The 17,327-nt window shown below is 36.6% G+C and overlaps 1 protein-coding gene and 1 long non-coding RNA gene across 10 annotated transcripts in view; one reads left to right on the forward strand and one right to left on the reverse strand.

The window, feature by feature from the left end:
• The window catches only part of LOC145239524 (receptor-type tyrosine-protein phosphatase eta-like), a 61,689-nt gene extending 44,682 nt beyond the window's left edge, over positions 1–17,007 (forward strand). For 6 of the 9 annotated variants that reach the window (XM_080102858.1, XM_080102861.1, XM_080102863.1 and 3 more), the window contains 18 exons: positions 67–226; positions 362–473; positions 1,147–1,200; positions 1,711–1,722; positions 2,292–2,373; positions 2,959–3,049; positions 4,081–4,157; positions 5,942–6,074; positions 7,086–7,213; positions 9,340–9,497; positions 10,330–10,465; positions 11,490–11,682; positions 12,907–12,981; positions 13,239–13,322; positions 13,446–13,508; positions 13,739–13,810; positions 15,020–15,489; positions 16,128–17,007. In XM_080102858.1, coding sequence (XP_079958984.1) covers positions 67–226; positions 362–473; positions 1,147–1,200; positions 1,711–1,722; positions 2,292–2,373; positions 2,959–3,049; positions 4,081–4,157; positions 5,942–6,074; positions 7,086–7,213; positions 9,340–9,497; positions 10,330–10,465; positions 11,490–11,682; positions 12,907–12,981; positions 13,239–13,322; positions 13,446–13,508; positions 13,739–13,810; positions 15,020–15,189 — 1,800 coding nt within the window. In that variant the 3' untranslated portion in view covers positions 15,190–15,489; positions 16,128–17,007. The remainder of the gene's footprint in view (positions 1–66; positions 227–361; positions 474–1,146; positions 1,201–1,710; positions 1,723–2,291; positions 2,374–2,958; positions 3,050–4,080; positions 4,158–5,941; positions 6,075–7,085; positions 7,214–9,339; positions 9,498–10,329; positions 10,466–11,489; positions 11,683–12,906; positions 12,982–13,238; positions 13,323–13,445; positions 13,509–13,738; positions 13,811–15,019; positions 15,490–16,127) is intronic. The other 3 variants (XM_080102859.1, XM_080102860.1, XM_080102862.1) reach the window with 3 other exon arrangements.
• Positions 13,748–14,461, reverse strand: LOC145239527 (uncharacterized). The gene is made up of 2 exons (XR_013862329.1): positions 14,228–14,461; positions 13,748–14,122 (listed from the first exon to the last, which is right to left on the reverse strand). It is a non-coding gene; the product is annotated as an uncharacterized LOC145239527 (long non-coding RNA).
• Positions 17,008–17,327: the final 320 nt, after the last annotated feature.

Here is a 17,327-nt window from a genome sequence, read left to right on the forward strand (position 1 = left end):
CGTAAACCGTTGTGGTTGTAGCCCTATTACTTTTTTATTTTATTTATTTTTATTCTTTCTTTGCAGTTTACAATTGGGGATGGCAGTGTAACCAGGTTGTCTGGTAGTGTTCAGGATTACCCAAATACTAGACTTGCAGCTGATACAGCATACATAGTAGCTGTTGGTGCTAGAACGCCAAACTCCCAATTTGTGGTAACAAACTGGTCACAGCCTATTAGAACTGGTAAGTTGTGTTTAAATTTGCTCCAGCACTACCTGCTGCAAAGTGTGATGCATGTTAACTTTTGCAAATTTTTACTTTGTAGTTTTAGGGCTATGCTATGACCAAGTAGTAATTACATTTTGTTTTGCATTTTAGCGGTTGATGCAGGTCTTGTGGCAGGACTAACTATCATGTGTGTCTTGATTCTTGTCATCATTATAGTTGGATTTATTTTCTACAAGAGAAGGGAGTCTAGACAAATGGAAGAGTAAGAAATGTTTTTTGTTTGTTGAAATCAATGGCAAACAACGGGCTTCAAATTATGTTTAAATATATGTCTCTTTACTGTGTGTTAAAAGTTAAAATCAGACATTTTGAACAAATTTGCATATTAACGAAATGTGTACAATGTTAAATTAAAGGAGAGTTGATTTTTTTTTTGGGGGGGGAACTCTTCACATACTGTGAATATAAATTATTGACATAAAACCAAAAAGACCTAAAGTCTTTGAACTGCAATTCAGAGTTGTTTTACTTGATTAATTTTTAATTTTCTTGTAAAAATTTTTCTAAGACCCTCAGAAATGCAAGGCCTTGAATCCACGGTTTCAGTAAACAAGTAAATACTCAAAAATATAATATAAATGTTATTTTTTTGGTGTCACTCCAGCACAGTGAAAATCTGTGTCGTTCAGTTAGCTTTTTCATCCTTGATTGATCACATTCTGTTTGCAGGAAAATGACATTACCCCTCGTTCCAAAAAAGTAAAGCAGTTGGTTACTTTTTTTAAGTTTGCCTGCAACTAGTTCCTTGTTTATTTTATGTTTTCTATGAATTTTGTTCCTGTTTAACCTGCAATCCACATTCAAACCAACTGTAACCCCACTTTCATGACTCTGTTTGTTCTTTTAATGAACCTTTCGTTTTACTAAAATCTTAGGACTGGACCAACAGTCATTCCTAATAATGGAGCAGTTCCTATGGAACCAAGAAGGTTTGGCAGTTCATATTTGATTAGCTTACAGATTTTTTTACGACTCATTTGTTTACTATCTGATTGTAGATTGATTTTGTTTTAATTTGATATGTGCCAACCACACAAATTTGTTTTTCTGGTGCGATTTGTTGCCCTAAAACATTTTAAACTTTGACTGTAAAATATGTCAAGTGTGCTTTATTTTTTTCTATTGCAAGTTATGGCTTTTACTATTTTTTTTAATTTTGTTTATTATTTATTTTAATTCATGTCTAACCATTATTTCGTTGGTCTGTGCTGTTTAAATGTTTTTTTGTCAGCACTATGACACATTATAAGTCAATTATACATGTTAAACAGTACATAAGAGTTTACCTATTTTGTAAATATTATTCTTTGCTCATAAATTGTCTAATTCTAATTCAAGACCAAATTTAATTAGTTTGAAAAAATTAATGGTTAAAATTTGTTTTCTTGTAGTATTTCCACATATCTTTATATCTAATAACTTTTTTTTATGTTTTACAGAGAGGCTTCCCGGTAAGTATTATGCTGTTTTAATTTAAACTTCTTTATTTGTAAGTCTAATGTCATTTTTGTAATGTTGACAATGTATTTTTTATTGTTTCTACAAAAAATTTTATACCAGTGTTGGTAAATGCCTTCAAGTTAAAGTATATAAAAGATAGTATATACCTCACTTTTTTACACTAAAATTTAACCACCTTTCTTTTTACATGAACGTTATTAAATGTGTGTATGAACATAAGCCTTCTTACATTACTTAAAACACCGGTTGATGTACACAAAATTGGACAGTTTTTTAGTTGTTTGGACCATATTTCGCATTTAATTTCCATGTACCATTTTACCTCCATTACGCAATGTCACTTTATTTGCTGTGCACAAATAGGAGAGTTCCTTTAGACAAGTTTTTAAACGTATTCCACGCTCTTGATGATGAAGAAGTCGAAAATAAGATCTCCAACGAATACCTGGTTGGTCATTCGCATGGCAACCAGTCTCTTTACCTTTATTTGTGTGGCATGAAGTTTATTTTTAACTTCCTGCTCGCATGACCTTTATTTTTTTGTTTTAACCCCAATCAGAGTGATTCAGATAACTGACTTCAATGGTGCGATGAACAAATTGAGAGCTGATTCCGATTTTAAGTTTTCTGAAGAATACGAGGTTTCTATTGATTCCAACTCTATTTATGTTTTTTTAACCAAGTTTTTGTTTTAGAAATGCGTTGGATTTGTGTGTTTACCTATTTTTTCGTTGTAACAAGTCATAAGTTTTTAGCACGCATAGTAAATTCACAGACGGGTCTTAAACTCACTGGCAGAGACTGGGTGAAATCGTATTGTGCTAGCATGAACATAAATCTTTTTTTGCTTAGCATGGCTAGATTCAATATGCGTTAGAGAAACATCCATATTTTATGGCCCTTGTATTCAAATTTTGAACATAAGTAAATCTTAGTATTAAATTGGCGCCTTTTAAACGCTTTTAGCAATAGTAACATATTGATTTCGGTTATGTAATTTTTTGCGCATGGATATCCATCCATTTTATTCTCTAAAGTTACTATTATTTTACAAAAACCGTTATTTTTTTTTCTTCTTTGCCCCTTTGAGTTGGTCTACTAACATTTTTGTAGAAAGCATCTTGTTTTTGATCTTTTTGTTTGCATTCTGCCAATGTAAATACATTTAAGTTTTCTATGCGCCTCCGCACCTGATAAGTAATGACACATGATTTTTTGACACACAGGAGTTTAAATCAACCGGTCGTGAGCAATCAACCAACGCAGCCTTGTTCCCGGAAAATCGTGGCAAGAATCGATACACTAACATTCTGCCTTGTAAGTACACTACTTTATTCTTAAGTTAGAAAAAAAAACATTTTTTTTTTGGTATCTGGTAATGTGGCGTTCAGTCCCTCCCGATTTTTTTAAAAAATATTATTTTGTAAGTTATGTATACGTTTCGTAAATGCATGGGCAAAAGAATGTCAGTTTGGAGAGAACGTAATGTGTCAGGCAATGGACAGTTTAATATCTCATTTAACAGCAGGGTTTTTCGATAATCTTAAATCAACAGCAGTTTACAGTTGATCCTAGCCATTGGTAAAAATATTGAATGTGACTAATTTTGACTTGTCAGTTTGAAGAACTTTAGGCAGTATGTTACAGACTTGCATGGCTGCATACAAAACAGATGTTGCAGCCAGACGATGCTTCATTTAGTCTTACAGCAAAAATAGATTCCAGTCCAGTCATTAAATATGTTTGACGCGAGGAAAACACAATAGAACAGATCTGTGTTTACAGAAAGGTAAGATCAGTAAAATTGATGTTTGCAGGATAAAATAGCGTCATAAAAATGTAGAAATAACCTTTAAAATCAAACAGTTTTAAGGTTTAGTTTTTATAGCAGAACACAGCATTGTGTCAAAACAGAAACTGTTTGAGTGAAATATTTTTATTTTCCAAGAAATGTTGTTAAATGTGTGGGGGTGTTATTGCAAAAACACAGACTGTTTCCTTTACCATTGAGAAAGAATATGCCGTTAAATCCGAAACATGCCTTAGAAAGGGAGCTGCGATAAATTTAAGGCATCACTTATCTAAAAACAAGAAGATTTACTGTTTTTTTTGCAGTGGTTTCCAATCTTCTTATTTTGACAAATTCCTCCCTTACAAATTTAAAACATTTGCATTCCTAACGTACTCCATAGTTAATGCTAAACCATACATAGATGATTTAAAATTCGGTATTTTATTAACTTGTCATATTCCCAGGGCTTAAATGTCCATTAACAAACCACATGTAAAAGTTGAAGTAAATTTCTTTCCGGTTGGAAACCACAACGACTATCTTTGTTGTATTTTAGACGACAACTCTCGTGTGAAGCTCCATGCTGTAGACGACGAACCCGGTTCAGATTATATCAATGCCAACTATATCCCTGTAAGTTTACTAACTCGTACAATTTACGCCACAAACCCGATGAGATATTCTTTGTTAAACTCACATAGGTAATCATGATGCAAGTATTGCAAACCAATTTGAAACGTACTGTACAGGTTGCAATGTTTTTTTTGACGTTACGATCTACAAGTCTCAAATTCTGGCAAAATCCGGCACAGGACACTTTTTGGGGCGAAGGCAGTGGGTTGATTTTAACTCAATAGCATTTAAGTCACAATTACTTTCACTTTATTGAACTAAATTACGACGAAACAAAGATGAACGCTGTTAAAGGGACAAGTCTGGATTAGTGTTGCCTGGCTACTGCTTGAATTATTAGGCAATGAAAATGGGTGAGGTATTTACAGCCACATAGGTTTCTTTGAATGACAAAACGGATTTGGTAAACACCATATGCGTTAAAAATAAATAGATCTCAAAAACAGTTTGATGCTGCCTAATTTTGTAGAGACGTCACCGGGTATTTTTGGGCTAGGCTAAATAATGTTTATTGTTGTTGTCGAAAGTTTAAGGGGAAGTTTAGTCGTTGCGTTGTGGTATCAACTACACGTCTAACAGTCACAATTTCCAATCGGTAAACACGCCTTGTAGCAAGAGTAAGTAGCGTTTTGACGGGTTGTTATTATCCCAAGTGCTTGGAAGCTACTTCGGAGTAACCCGTGCGGTGCAGCAAAGCTTTTCTCATAGCGCTTCAAGGTCATTTCACAGTCATTGTGGCTTTGTGCGCCGCCGATCACACTTGCGTGTTGATCTTCATGCTTTTCTTTTGTTGTCAGCCAATTTTACTCCCAATCAGTGGTACACGTTTATCTGGTTGGGCTTTTTCCCACACAGACACGTACACAAAGTCAGGTTCTATTCAGAACCACAGTTCTATATGGGACGGGTTTATGGCGCAAGTTTCAGCGTTGATTCTAAGTTTATTTTTCACCAACTTACTCTCCTAATTTAAGCTTTGTTTTGCCGTAAAATATCAGGTTCTTGCCGATTTGGGGTCTGTAATTTTGGGTTCAATTCGCTTACAGCTGTATGCAGAACGTATGCCTCCAAATTGTAGCACCGCATTTTTATGAAAATTTATTAGTGCCAGTAGTACTTCCAAATGTGGTCATTGCTTAAAGGGGTCAGCAAAATTTCTAGCCCTTAATCGATGAATGTTTAAGTAAAGAAAACGTACTGCAGGGCGGCACTTTTGCGCAGTTTCCGTCCCATGTTTCACGCGATAACAAAGTTTATTGTCCTGGCCTTTTGTGAAACCCAACATCAAGATTTCCCAATCTTCAATGGAGATTGATGAATTGTCATGGATTTAATATGCCACCATAATTCATTGACGACTACCGCTTCGAACGCTGCCATTATTTCTTTAAAAATGGACTTTCTCTTTCTTTATGCAGCCTTAAGTCATTTTCACCACACAATAAATAAGAAATTTGCCTAATATAAAAAATTATAAGCTTCTTTTGTTTGCTGGCAACCGAAAGTAGTGTTACGTGTCGGGTTTCGTTGTTTTGTTAGTGCATACAAAGCTGGCCACTTCCTTCACAAACTTGCAACCTTCAATAAAGAGTGCTGTGCAATCTATAATGCCTTGTTTTTTTAGATTTTTATGTTTTCACTTAACCGAATTAGCAAAGTTATGGACCACTCAATTCTAGATAACCAATAATACAAATCCAAAGGACGTTGTGGTTTGGAAAAGAAGACTTGGACAAAGCATATCAAATTAACACGCAAACTAAAAATCGTTTTTCTGTTTCTAGGGTAATAACAATCGCCAGCGCGAGTACATTGCCACACAGGGACCCCTTCCTGGAACCAAAGATGATTTCTGGAGGATGGTTTGGGAGCAGAACACAAGGAACATTATCATGGTGACCCAGACTGTCGAAAGAGGTAACACACTATATTTTTTAAGTTAAAAAATCTGTCAACCTAAGCTTAAGACGATTTGATTTCAAACTTAACGACAAAGCGCCGGTATGCATGTAGAGCGATTCACATAATTTGTTTCGGGGCCAAGTTAGTAAACGAAACCTTTGTTATTGTCTTTTTGATTGATAAATGTCAAGCATGATACAACATTCTATTAGCTTTAAATCCAATGAAACTTACGGAACTAAAGAGTGTATATGTTTAAGTAATGTGGCCATAAAAATTTCCCTATATTTCAAATACTCTGGTCTCTTCAGATACTCAAAGTTAAGTTTTAAATCTAATTCTCGTTACGAAGTACACGGAATGTCGAGTGTGGTGGGTTGAACTATAAATAGCATTTTCTGAAAACAAAATGTTACAGAGCACAGACGAACAGTAAAAGGAAAAAAATTACCCTTTGCACTGCATGCCTCTGTTTTACATCAGCGTTTATAGTTCAACCCACCACACTCGACATTCCGTTTCTGTTGTAATGATTAACACAGGATTAACGGTGTCTGCAAATAGTTGCTACGATAGCGCGTTGTCTACTTTCACTTTGATATTTGAACTAGTCTTGAGTTTTTGCACGCGAACAGAGCAGCTAAACCACAATATACACCGAAAGGTACATAAGACAGGGCTATTAGAACTAGTATAACCAAGAACCAAGCTGCCATTGATGTAACAAAACATTTTTGCCATCATTACCGTTATTCTGATTGTGACCATTATGCGAATTGACTAGTAATCAGGTCTGCAATGTACACCATAATCCATCCATGTTGATTTGGATTAGACCATGCAACACTATCAATATATTGGTATCAAGCCTTTGATGTTTCAATATCAGGACAAGGTGTACTGTACAACTAACTACCTAAAGCATGTTCATACAATAAATTTACTGAAAAGTTTTTGTCCTTTGAAATGCAGTCGTGCATTCTTGGCTCGAACGTTGAAGTCACGTGTTTTCCTTTATGCTTCCAGGAAAGATCAAGTGCGACCACTACTGGCCGTTTGACAACGAACCGATCACGGTGGTGGATATGACCCTGCAAATGACTTCGGAATCGATCTTGCCCGATTGGACCATTCGTGAATTCAAGCTGACACACGTAAGAATCCGACATTTTTATGTGTAATATAATCAATAAGTCCAGTTTAAAATTATTGGAAAAAAACTACAGCTTTTAGTATTGATAAAGATTTTTGGGGGAACATCTACCGAATGTAGCATAATTTAGAGTTTTGTATTACTCAAGTAGGGTAAAACTCCAGCAAAACACTACATGCGTTAAATATGGTCCACAAACAATCTTTTTGTTGTTGTAGAATACCCATTTAGTCCGGTTTTAAAATGTTAGAAAAACTAGTACGTTCAAAAGTATTGGTTTTAGAAAAAACAATCCAATTATTGCATCATTTAGACATTTCTACCACTTCATGGGTTTAAGTGGAAGTAAACTTGACATTAACTTTAACCAACAATTGTATTTCAGCGCAAGCTCCTGAAGAAAATATTTAAGGTGGACTATTAAGTGTGTTGTAGATAGAATGGTGGTACAGGTGTTGGGACTCATGTTACAATATGAAAGTGGTTTGGATTGTGAGCTGTCTAGACAATTTTATCTATTTGCCTGTTTGCTTATAGCCAACATATCTTAGTGTTTTGTTGCTTTATCACTGGAGGTAGACTATCTGTTCGGTTGCGCAACCTGTTTCGTTTCTAATGTTTTAAGAGCAGCAAGGTCTAAAATTGTTTTTGATGTATGTCCTGGCCAAAACCAGCATTTCTACTGGCACAGCAAAACGTATTTAGCATTTAAGGCATTTTCTCGTCTCATATGTCAAATTATAAAATTAAAGTGTATAATTTATACAAAAGGGGTCAATTTTTTTTTATTCTATTACAATTGAAAAACCAAAACTGTGCATTAACTGTACATTGACTCGCCCAACCCTACTTCCTGAAGCCTATTAATACGGTCGTTTGTTCTCAACGAACCGAAAGTAATTTAAGTTACGCAAATACCATTGTGCAAATAACAATGAGGAATTTGTATGTGTCGAAAACTTTGCCTATAAGGAAACACACAATCGTTTGTGGCTTGATTTTCGATCTGAACCGCCAATCTGAACCGTAGTTTATCATCCTGTTTTGCACCACAATCAATTCTTTAAAGGGCGAGCAGTTTCGGATATTAATCACACCCTGAATGGAAGCTAATATGCACTCGCGCTTTTTTGTTGCCACATTTCAGGATATTTAGCACTTAATGGATATGCTTATTCCTATGCTGGATATGGTTACATACATTCAAAAATATATGTTTAGCCTATGAATAATGTATGTTTCGCCTATGAACAATGTACGCTTGTCATATCAAAATCATAGCATTATAATAGGGTAGAGCAGGGGTTCTTAACCAGGGATGCGAGAACTGTTCCTAGGGGCTGCGGGGATGCTGAATCATTAAGGCTGGTTTGGTCTATTATATATAAATACAAAAATCCAGGGGGGTGCGAAAATTGGTTGGTGATTTGAAAAGGGTGTAGCAAGGAAAAAAGGTTAAGAACCACTGGATTGTTAAACCCGAAGTATCACTTTTAATAGTTACAAAATTAAACAGCAAATGTTGATGACATATTAGATTATTGCGGCTAATCCAACCCACGTTAATTTCACATTGTTGACTTCCGTCTGCGCAAGCGCTTCTCAGCCATAGGGTGAAACAGTTTGTAAACGGGCCACTGGAAAACCTCAGTTCTTAGCTTATCCAACTGATGAAAATAGGAAACTAGTTTAGCGGTGTCCAACAATAATTTTCCAACAAAACTGGTTGACATTTTTGTCACAACAGTAAACCTTGTTATGTTGATAAATAGTTGACTCACCGGATTTTTAAAAGACCTTATCTGTGCCATGACTGAAATTCTTTTATTGAAACTGAATTAACCAGTGGTTTCCGAACTTTTGTATTCCCCGGCCCAAATGTTTGTTCAAAATCAGTTCTTAACTATTGTACGATCACAAGCAATTTAACAGTTTATTCTATCATATAACACTACAGCTTCCACTAGCTCTGTGACCTCTTAAAAAGTTTTCATGTCATATTGCTGTCCGACGGCCCCCAGGTTTTAAACCACTGGGCTAAACAAACACTTCATTCATTGTAAACAACGTATGTCACCAACGCACCACCCCGGAAATGTTATAAAATGTGCATATTGCTGTTAACAGGGTCAGGACACCCGCAGGATCCGGCAGTTCCATTACACAGTTTGGCCTGACCATGGAGTGCCCGATACAGCCGAGACCTTGGTCAAGTTCATACGCTACGTGCGCAGGACCATTGATCGTGAGGCAAAACACACTGGACCGACTGTTGTCCACTGCAGGTGGGTTCCCGCTGTCTTGACCAGTAGTCCCTAAACTTTTTAAATTGTGGCACATTATCAAACTGCATACAGTTGTGCAGTTGTAACTGTACACATATGCGTTTTTGTAGCGCGGTTTAAACATAAAACGTACTGAAAGAAGTTATTGAAGGAATTTGGTTTTTAACTTTTATGTGATTTAATATGTTTCTTCATGGTGATATATGAGTATGAAATAGGTTTTTAGCCATGTCATGAGACATTTGGGAAAATCGTAGATTTCGTGGCCCACGTTTAAACAATTGCTGAACAATTCTAGATCTTCTGAGTTTGAAAGCTGTCTTTTAATAACTGGCTAAAAAGCATACTGACAAGCACAATTCAGCATGTAAATGGCTAGTGATTATCAACGTTTTACCTTCAAACCGAAAACCATGACTAAACTTGTCGATTAAGTCCCAATTATCGCATGTTGGGCGTAATTTATTCTTTTTTAATTGCCCGACAACGGTGATCAACTGTTTTTGCAGTTTCATTAGCAGTTTCTCTTTAACGATTTAACGAAAGCGGTGCGAAGCCGTCATACAATATACCATTTGGGGTCATTTGCAGTTTTGGGTCCTGTTTACTGAAACTCGTTTAATACCTTAGCCTACAATAGAAAAGTGAAGACAAACAAACGTGTTATTCATCATAGGACATAGAAACCAACGTCACAATAACCTATTATGTCGCAACAACGAAAAGTTTTCAAAGCATTGTTCTTGTATGCTTTCGTTTCTGTTTCCTGAAAATGAAGCAAAACAGCTCTTTTGCGCCACCTCGTGGGTAATTTGGGTATTTTTTATTGCAGTGCCGGTGTAGGACGAACCGGAACCTTCATTGCCATGGACCGCTTGCTTCAACACATTCCCACCAACTCGTACGTGGATATATTCGGCATCGTGCATCAGATGCGTATGCACCGTGTCTTCATGGTCCAAACAGAGGTCGGTAGATGCCACTAAAGTAAAAAGTGTCTTACAGGGATCGAAAGAATTCCGGAATGTTTAGCTGTGCATCCCAGTTATTATTTGTTTGTCGAAGGCGGGGAACTGCAAACACGTTATAGCGCGCACAAAAGTTACACTCAACGTCTCACGTCTTAAACGTAAATGAAAGGAGCTGATTGAGTCCTCAAATTGATCATGTAGTATTTTTACACAAATTTTACGTTTAGTGTTCCAAATTTATCAAAAAACGTGTTCGAATTACGACAAGGTTGTAATTTGTAGGGGGAATTTGTGTCACAATATTAATCTCTTACTGGTTATCTGTGCTATGGGTTATTGCGGCATTTGCCATATAGGAGCTGAGAAAAAAATTCTCATGTAATCATTTAAGGCAGTAATGCAGAAAGTGGATGTACGAAGAAATTTCGAGAATAAAGACAGCAAACTAAATTTGTAGCGGAATTAGATTTGAATATCGACTAAATGGGTGCACAGGACAAAAAAGTTGGGAACCACTGGTGTAAATAAGGCCCTTGATTTATATTTCATGGATGTGTCCATGAAAACCAGAAAGCAAGCCGTTATACATAATCGCATATAGTTTTTTTGCGACCAACTATTTGCAGACCCATGCTGGTTAAACAAATCACTATCAACTCAAAAGGGCGTTTAAGCAAATTCGATTTGTTGCCACCAGTGCAAAATTGTGTCTACGTTTTTTGGGTTCTCTCATGAACAAAGCACGAAGCTTTCTAAGTACCTTGATTGAAATAACCGAACAAACACAATTGACGCTTGTACCTTTTGCCCGTTCTAAGTTTGGAAATTGTATCATGAACATAGTTGTTCGCATATTGATACAAACAAAATGCGTTTGCATATGTCGAACACAGTCACACAAACTTGAGAAAACTTAACATGGCAGGTTTTTTACTGAGCTCCGAAACGAAAAGTCATAACCACCCTTATATGATTTATCGTTGTAATGTGCCAATGTTTTTCATTTTGTTTTTCTTTGCAGAGCCAGTATGTGCTGATTCACCAGATGGTTCACGATCTGCTCAACAGGGTTTATGACGAGGATGATGACTCTGAAGGCGCGAACGAGCCGGTTTACGCAAACACAGTAGATGAACCGATATACGAAAACACCGAGTTTTCCGAAAAGACCAACGGCATTGCCAACCCTGCCCTTATCAGTCCTTCCGATGACGGTTAGTTCAATGTTAAACTATTTTGTTGGGTTTTTCTCCATGGGCAATTGTTTGAGCAGCCTAAAAATGATAAAGTTTGCCCTTAAATCCACATTGATCAGTTCAAAATGACCCACTTAACTAACACAAGTTTATGCCTATTAGGGGACATTTGACTGCCCGAAAGCTGACTTTTTTCGGTCAGTGCGCCTTTGCATAGCTAAATATCATAACACTTTGACACGCCGTATGTAACCAAAGTATTTCTTTCATATCACATACCCAGCAGGTTTTTTAAGTTGCACTGCATGCAGCTTAGAAACGGCCAAGGTGTAAATGTCAATGCATGTATTAGTGTGGGTTTTGTGTTTCTCGTTTCTACATATATCAGACGGCGCAAGACCAGAGCAGCCACCAGAACCTGAATCACCAAAAGGTGCTGCTGACAACGACGATGCAAAGTCCAATGTGGGCGAATCCCCAATACAAGGTCGGCTAGCCGGGCCCACGCCAACTTTCTGCTGCTTTTCTTATTTCGCTTGCCGATGTTATGTCCAAACTAATTTTTTAGCACTCATCTGTTGATTTTCCAACTCCTCTTTTAATTGTTCGAGGACGGTTGGATATTAGGGATTCACGTATATTTCCTCAACCAACAAGAAAATACACTTTTTCTTTTATGGTGTCTTATACCTTCGGTCTTAAATGGAAATTACCATTGAAATCGTTGAAACGCGCTCTTCCTAAAACTTTGTTTGTTGTCTAATTCTCAGGGCCTTGAGTACTTGGCCCAGTAGCGGTTATTGCTGTGCAAATTCAACTGCTCTTCTTTGGTTCAAATACTGAAAAAAATAGAAGCGTTTTAAAGGCTTTACTTGGCAAATTGTTGCTTTAAATGTGATCAAAAATTTTGTACACATCATCATTGGAAGATGTCTGCATACAATTGGCCTCTTTGTTGATTCTAAATTCTTTTGGTTCTTTTAGTGATGCTAAACTTGTTAATGCTTACGCCTTTGAATTAAATTCAAGACAAATGTGTTTGAAAATAATTCTGTTTTAAGCATATGAAACTTATATAACATTTTGCGTTAAAACGCCGGTAGATGTGTTTCATTTCAACCTTTATTGTGACTAACTTACATGGCCCGAAGTTGAAATATGCTCGTCTATAATCTTAACCGGAAATCTTTTTTGCACACAAACTGGTTTGATTTTATGGTGTTTGCTTTTGTTGGACTCCAGATTCGAAACCAACCATCCCGGATACTCTGAAGATAGATGTTCAGTTGCTACTAACCCACAAAGAAGGTCTAAAAAGTATGACAGTCTTGCAAGAATAATGACATATTGTGCGATGTTGCTTCTTGTAAAGAAACTGCATTTGGTCCTGCTACGTTGCATCGGTTACCTACTAACCTTACCAACATATTTGATTCAATTGTTTTACTTTTTTGATTTGACCTATATTAAGGTCTTTCTTATCAGGATATCAGATCTTGGTTTGGTGAATTTTGATTTCTTGAGTACGTTTTTTTGTTTCGACCTAAAACTAACCTTGTTGCTACGTGACGCAGCAAACCTACCAGACCCACCGAAAGAACTACTGGATGAAAATGTCAAGACAGACAACTATACTGTAGACGATATCACCACTGCAGGTACGCCGGTTGAGTGCCTTGTCCAAAATACTACGAACTAAGTGCTTTGGTTGTATGTCTTTGGCTCTACTATGCTGCTGTATGCACCAAAAACTACTACTACATATTTTGTACGTGCTACAGAAACCATTAACGAGAAAGTGGATCAGAAACCAATTGACAATATAAAGCACACCGAAGATGCAGGTTCAAAAACATTACTTTGGGATTCTGTGTGACCTGTCTCACTTTTTTTCTGCATGTTTCCAAAAATATTACTTTCTACTCGATTCCTTTACAATCCTACTTGAAACTAGCTATAAAGACCAATCCTGGAATGTAAAAAAACAGATTTGCTTGGGTTGCCCTTTACCCTCGTTTCCAGCATGTTTTACAGACTTTAGCACTTTTTCTTAACTTTGTTTTGCAAAAAACAGATGACAAAATCAAGGAAACAAGCTTTTATTCGAATGAAGAGGCAACTGCCGCTGAAAAGGCAAAACCTAAAGGTTATATTCGTTGTGTTTATCTTTACCCTAATCCTGGTCTTTTCTGTACATAATAACGTGCATTTACACACGTTTTGATCTCTTTCTTTTGATCCTTAAAATCAGGTGGTGTTGGTTTCGACCAATGGGTGACCTTGATTGATTTTTGATGACCTTGATGTTGTTTTCAGTTCTATCAATTGACAGAATCCAGATTCCATTGATATGTGAAACCACACTCTGATTGTGTGACAAGCATAAAGTCTGTGTTTTTGTTTATAGTGGTGTCAAAATCTATTTCATTTGTTTCCAAATTGATCATACTCATTCACCCTTAACAGCAAAAATATTTTTATCATTCAGGTGATTTATTTATTTATTAACAAACTGTTTTACTAAAATTCACACCTTATCAATTTTTCCAGTTTCTGTAATTACCTTGTCATACAATTGAACTTGTTGCTGGAAAATAGTGTTTCATAATATCCCAAATCCAAATAATCCACAATATCCAGAAATATTCATCGTTTTGGTTGTCTGTGTGATTTGTTATTTATTAACATTTTTTCAAAAAAAGATGTTCACACTTCATCCGTTTTTCCAGGCTGTCTAATCTGTAATTAATGTGTCATACAATTGCATTATTGCTGAAAAATAGTAATCCATAATATCCAAAGTCATTTAATTTCTATTTGCATATCCAACAAATCAATTACAAGTCAAGATTTCAATTATTATTGTGTGATCAAATGCCTTTTGATACAAGACATGATTGTCAACGAATTTTACCATATTGATATGGATTGTTGTTTACCTATAAGATTGCATAACAATACTACCATGGATAAAATCTCATATACAGACGAAATCGGTTAATTGCATTCTGCTGAATCACATAATCCGTTTATTAACATTAAAACTTCGGCAAATTTGCTGTCTGATTGGCCGGTTCCGTCTGTATTCACAGCAATCTAAGTCTGTGCATATTAACTGTCTGAAACTGCGGGTTCGCTTTTTTACCTGTTAATTGTCTTAGAACATCAAATGTGTAAAATAGTTGTGTTGATTGACATGTTTATTAATAAAACAACCCTTAATTCTGTTGACCTGCATTTTCAGACCTTTCTTAAGGAATCCTATAAATTTACCATAATCAGTGAATACAATTGCGGTGTATGAGTTTTCCAATAAAACATAATTACGATGTATTAACCATAACGATTTTTGCAGCAAACGGACCACAAGAAAATGCCAAGCCCCCAACTGCCCCCAAACCCAAAATTAAACCCAAACCGGGCTCGGCCCCCGGCTCACCCCCTACTTCCGAGAATGGGTCATCTGACCCACTCCTTGTCGACCCCAAAATCAAGGGGCGAGCACCACCACCCCCCACCGTTTAGTTCCCCCTTAAATATCATTTTTATCTTTTTTTATTCATAATGTAGTTTATTTCATCAACTTTCTTTTATCACGTGACCAATTTAAATTTAACCGCGCTTTTTCGTCGTTTTTTTCGCGTTCTATTTAGCCTGTGTGTCAAGTTAATCGTAGGGCCAAAAGCTTGTATTGTAAGCGCTAAGCGCATCCCTTTTGCTCGTGATTCGCTATAACCCGCCGTGGCATAATTCCAAACCCATTTCCATCCTTTTTGCCCACTGTACCCACCCTTGCTTCCACCCAGCAAGCACAGCATTACCAAGGTAACACTTAAAGGTTCTCCTTTTGCTTGATTTGTTGCGTGACAAGGAATCATTTTTTGGAATTGCAATTCGAATTTTAATTTACCCTTGATTTTGATTTTTGTGCAATTTCTGGGCATGACGCGATTTTGATTTTTGTCAATTTGCTCAAAATGAACTTGCATTATAATTTAGTTTGGTGCGTTGTCGTTTGTTGTGATGATTGCTTAAAGAAGACGGCTGGTTTGTTCAAGTTGAATCATCAAGCGGACGTTCGGACTGTTGCAGTTTTTGCATGGTTTCATTTTTGTTTTTGTTCAAACAAATCCTGTGTAGAGCATTTTAGTTTTGCCCCTCCCAAAACAACCATCTGCTTCGGTAAATGTGCACTGCATTTTATACTTTTTGATTTCACAACTTTTGTATAGTTGTATACACGTAGAAGACGGGTACTGCAGAACGGAGGCATATGTTTTCTGAAGTGATTTGTCACGCATTTTTGTACCATTTTCTTTTTTTAGTGTGGCTTAGTAGGTATTAATCTCATTCAATGCTCGAAGCACAATAGCACAGAGGAGATATTGATTTATCGCACTTTTTTGTTTCGTGATGCTCGAGGATTTATTATTGTTTAATTATTGGTCTTTTGATTTCTATAGAATCCAGCTCCGATGATGACGACGAAGATTGACCACGTGACCTCCGGTTTGAACTTATTGTCACGTGACGAGCTCGCCTTCTCTTATTGGCTGCCTTGTGAATCGTGTGCGTTTTTTGCCTTGCGCGCGTGAAACCTTTTTAAGTATGAAATATCTATTCGTTTATTTTGTACTGATCGTGTGATTACGTTCACGTACCGTCTCCGTTTAGTCTCCAAGGTATCGCGCTGTTGCTTTTCTACCCAATTTTGGCTGTTCGCGCATATTTCCAATGCCATAGCCGCGCAACCAGCATACATTCACCTCAGCAGTTAAACATAATAATTACACCTATTTAGCGCAGCATTAAAAACAACGATACCACCAGTTTGCAGACATAAAGTGCATTACCGCAGTGTTAAACATGTAATTTCATATATACACCCAGCGGAATTTTGTGGAGACGGCATGTTATGTGGCTTACGTTTTTATTTGCGGCTTTGGCGGTTTTCTAAGCTTTTCTTTTCACATACAAATATGTAAACTATTTCTTATCCTCGCGAAGGCACTTTTTCTTCAGTTGCTGACGCCCAATTGTTCGAAAATCACGCTGCAATATATTCGTTCCTGTTTGTACATAGATTGAAGTGAATCATCTGGGCTATTTTTGTTATTTCCACAAACCGCCCTTTTCGCGATTGTCCGATCGCGGCATAGAATAAGTGAACATATGCAATTAGAGACGAATGTTGGCAAATGTGGAGATTTAATTGTGAGTGACGTTTGTATATAGTCTTAAACCAAACTTTAGCAGCCTTTGTGGATTGAATAGATCCTATCGTTTTCATTTTTAAGTGAGTGATTTGTTTATGTCGAACTAATAAACTATAATGCGGAGGTACTTTATTGTGTGCAATGTTTCGTGCAGTGCGTGCTCAAGGTTGAAAGTAGTAGTGAGTGTTGTATAACATGTTTGTTTTGATATTTATGTGAAAGAAAGGGCCTACAAAGAGACAAAGGTAGTTTTGATTTTAATTAATAACCTTCATATAACTATTCCAATTTTATCCATTTGAATAAATTTCGGTATTATTATGGCAACAATGATCTCGCTTTGTTTCTTTTTTTTACTCATGCAGCAACAGTGCTTTCTCCATTTTTGGCACTGTCGCAGTGTCCTGTTTGAATAATTGGTTGGCTGGAGCCTGGAGACGTAGTAAG

This window comes from Phallusia mammillata, chromosome 7, assembly GCF_965637545.1.
Source record: "Phallusia mammillata chromosome 7, kaPhaMamm4.hap1.1, whole genome shotgun sequence".
NCBI lineage: Eukaryota > Metazoa > Chordata > Ascidiacea > Phlebobranchia > Ascidiidae > Phallusia > Phallusia mammillata.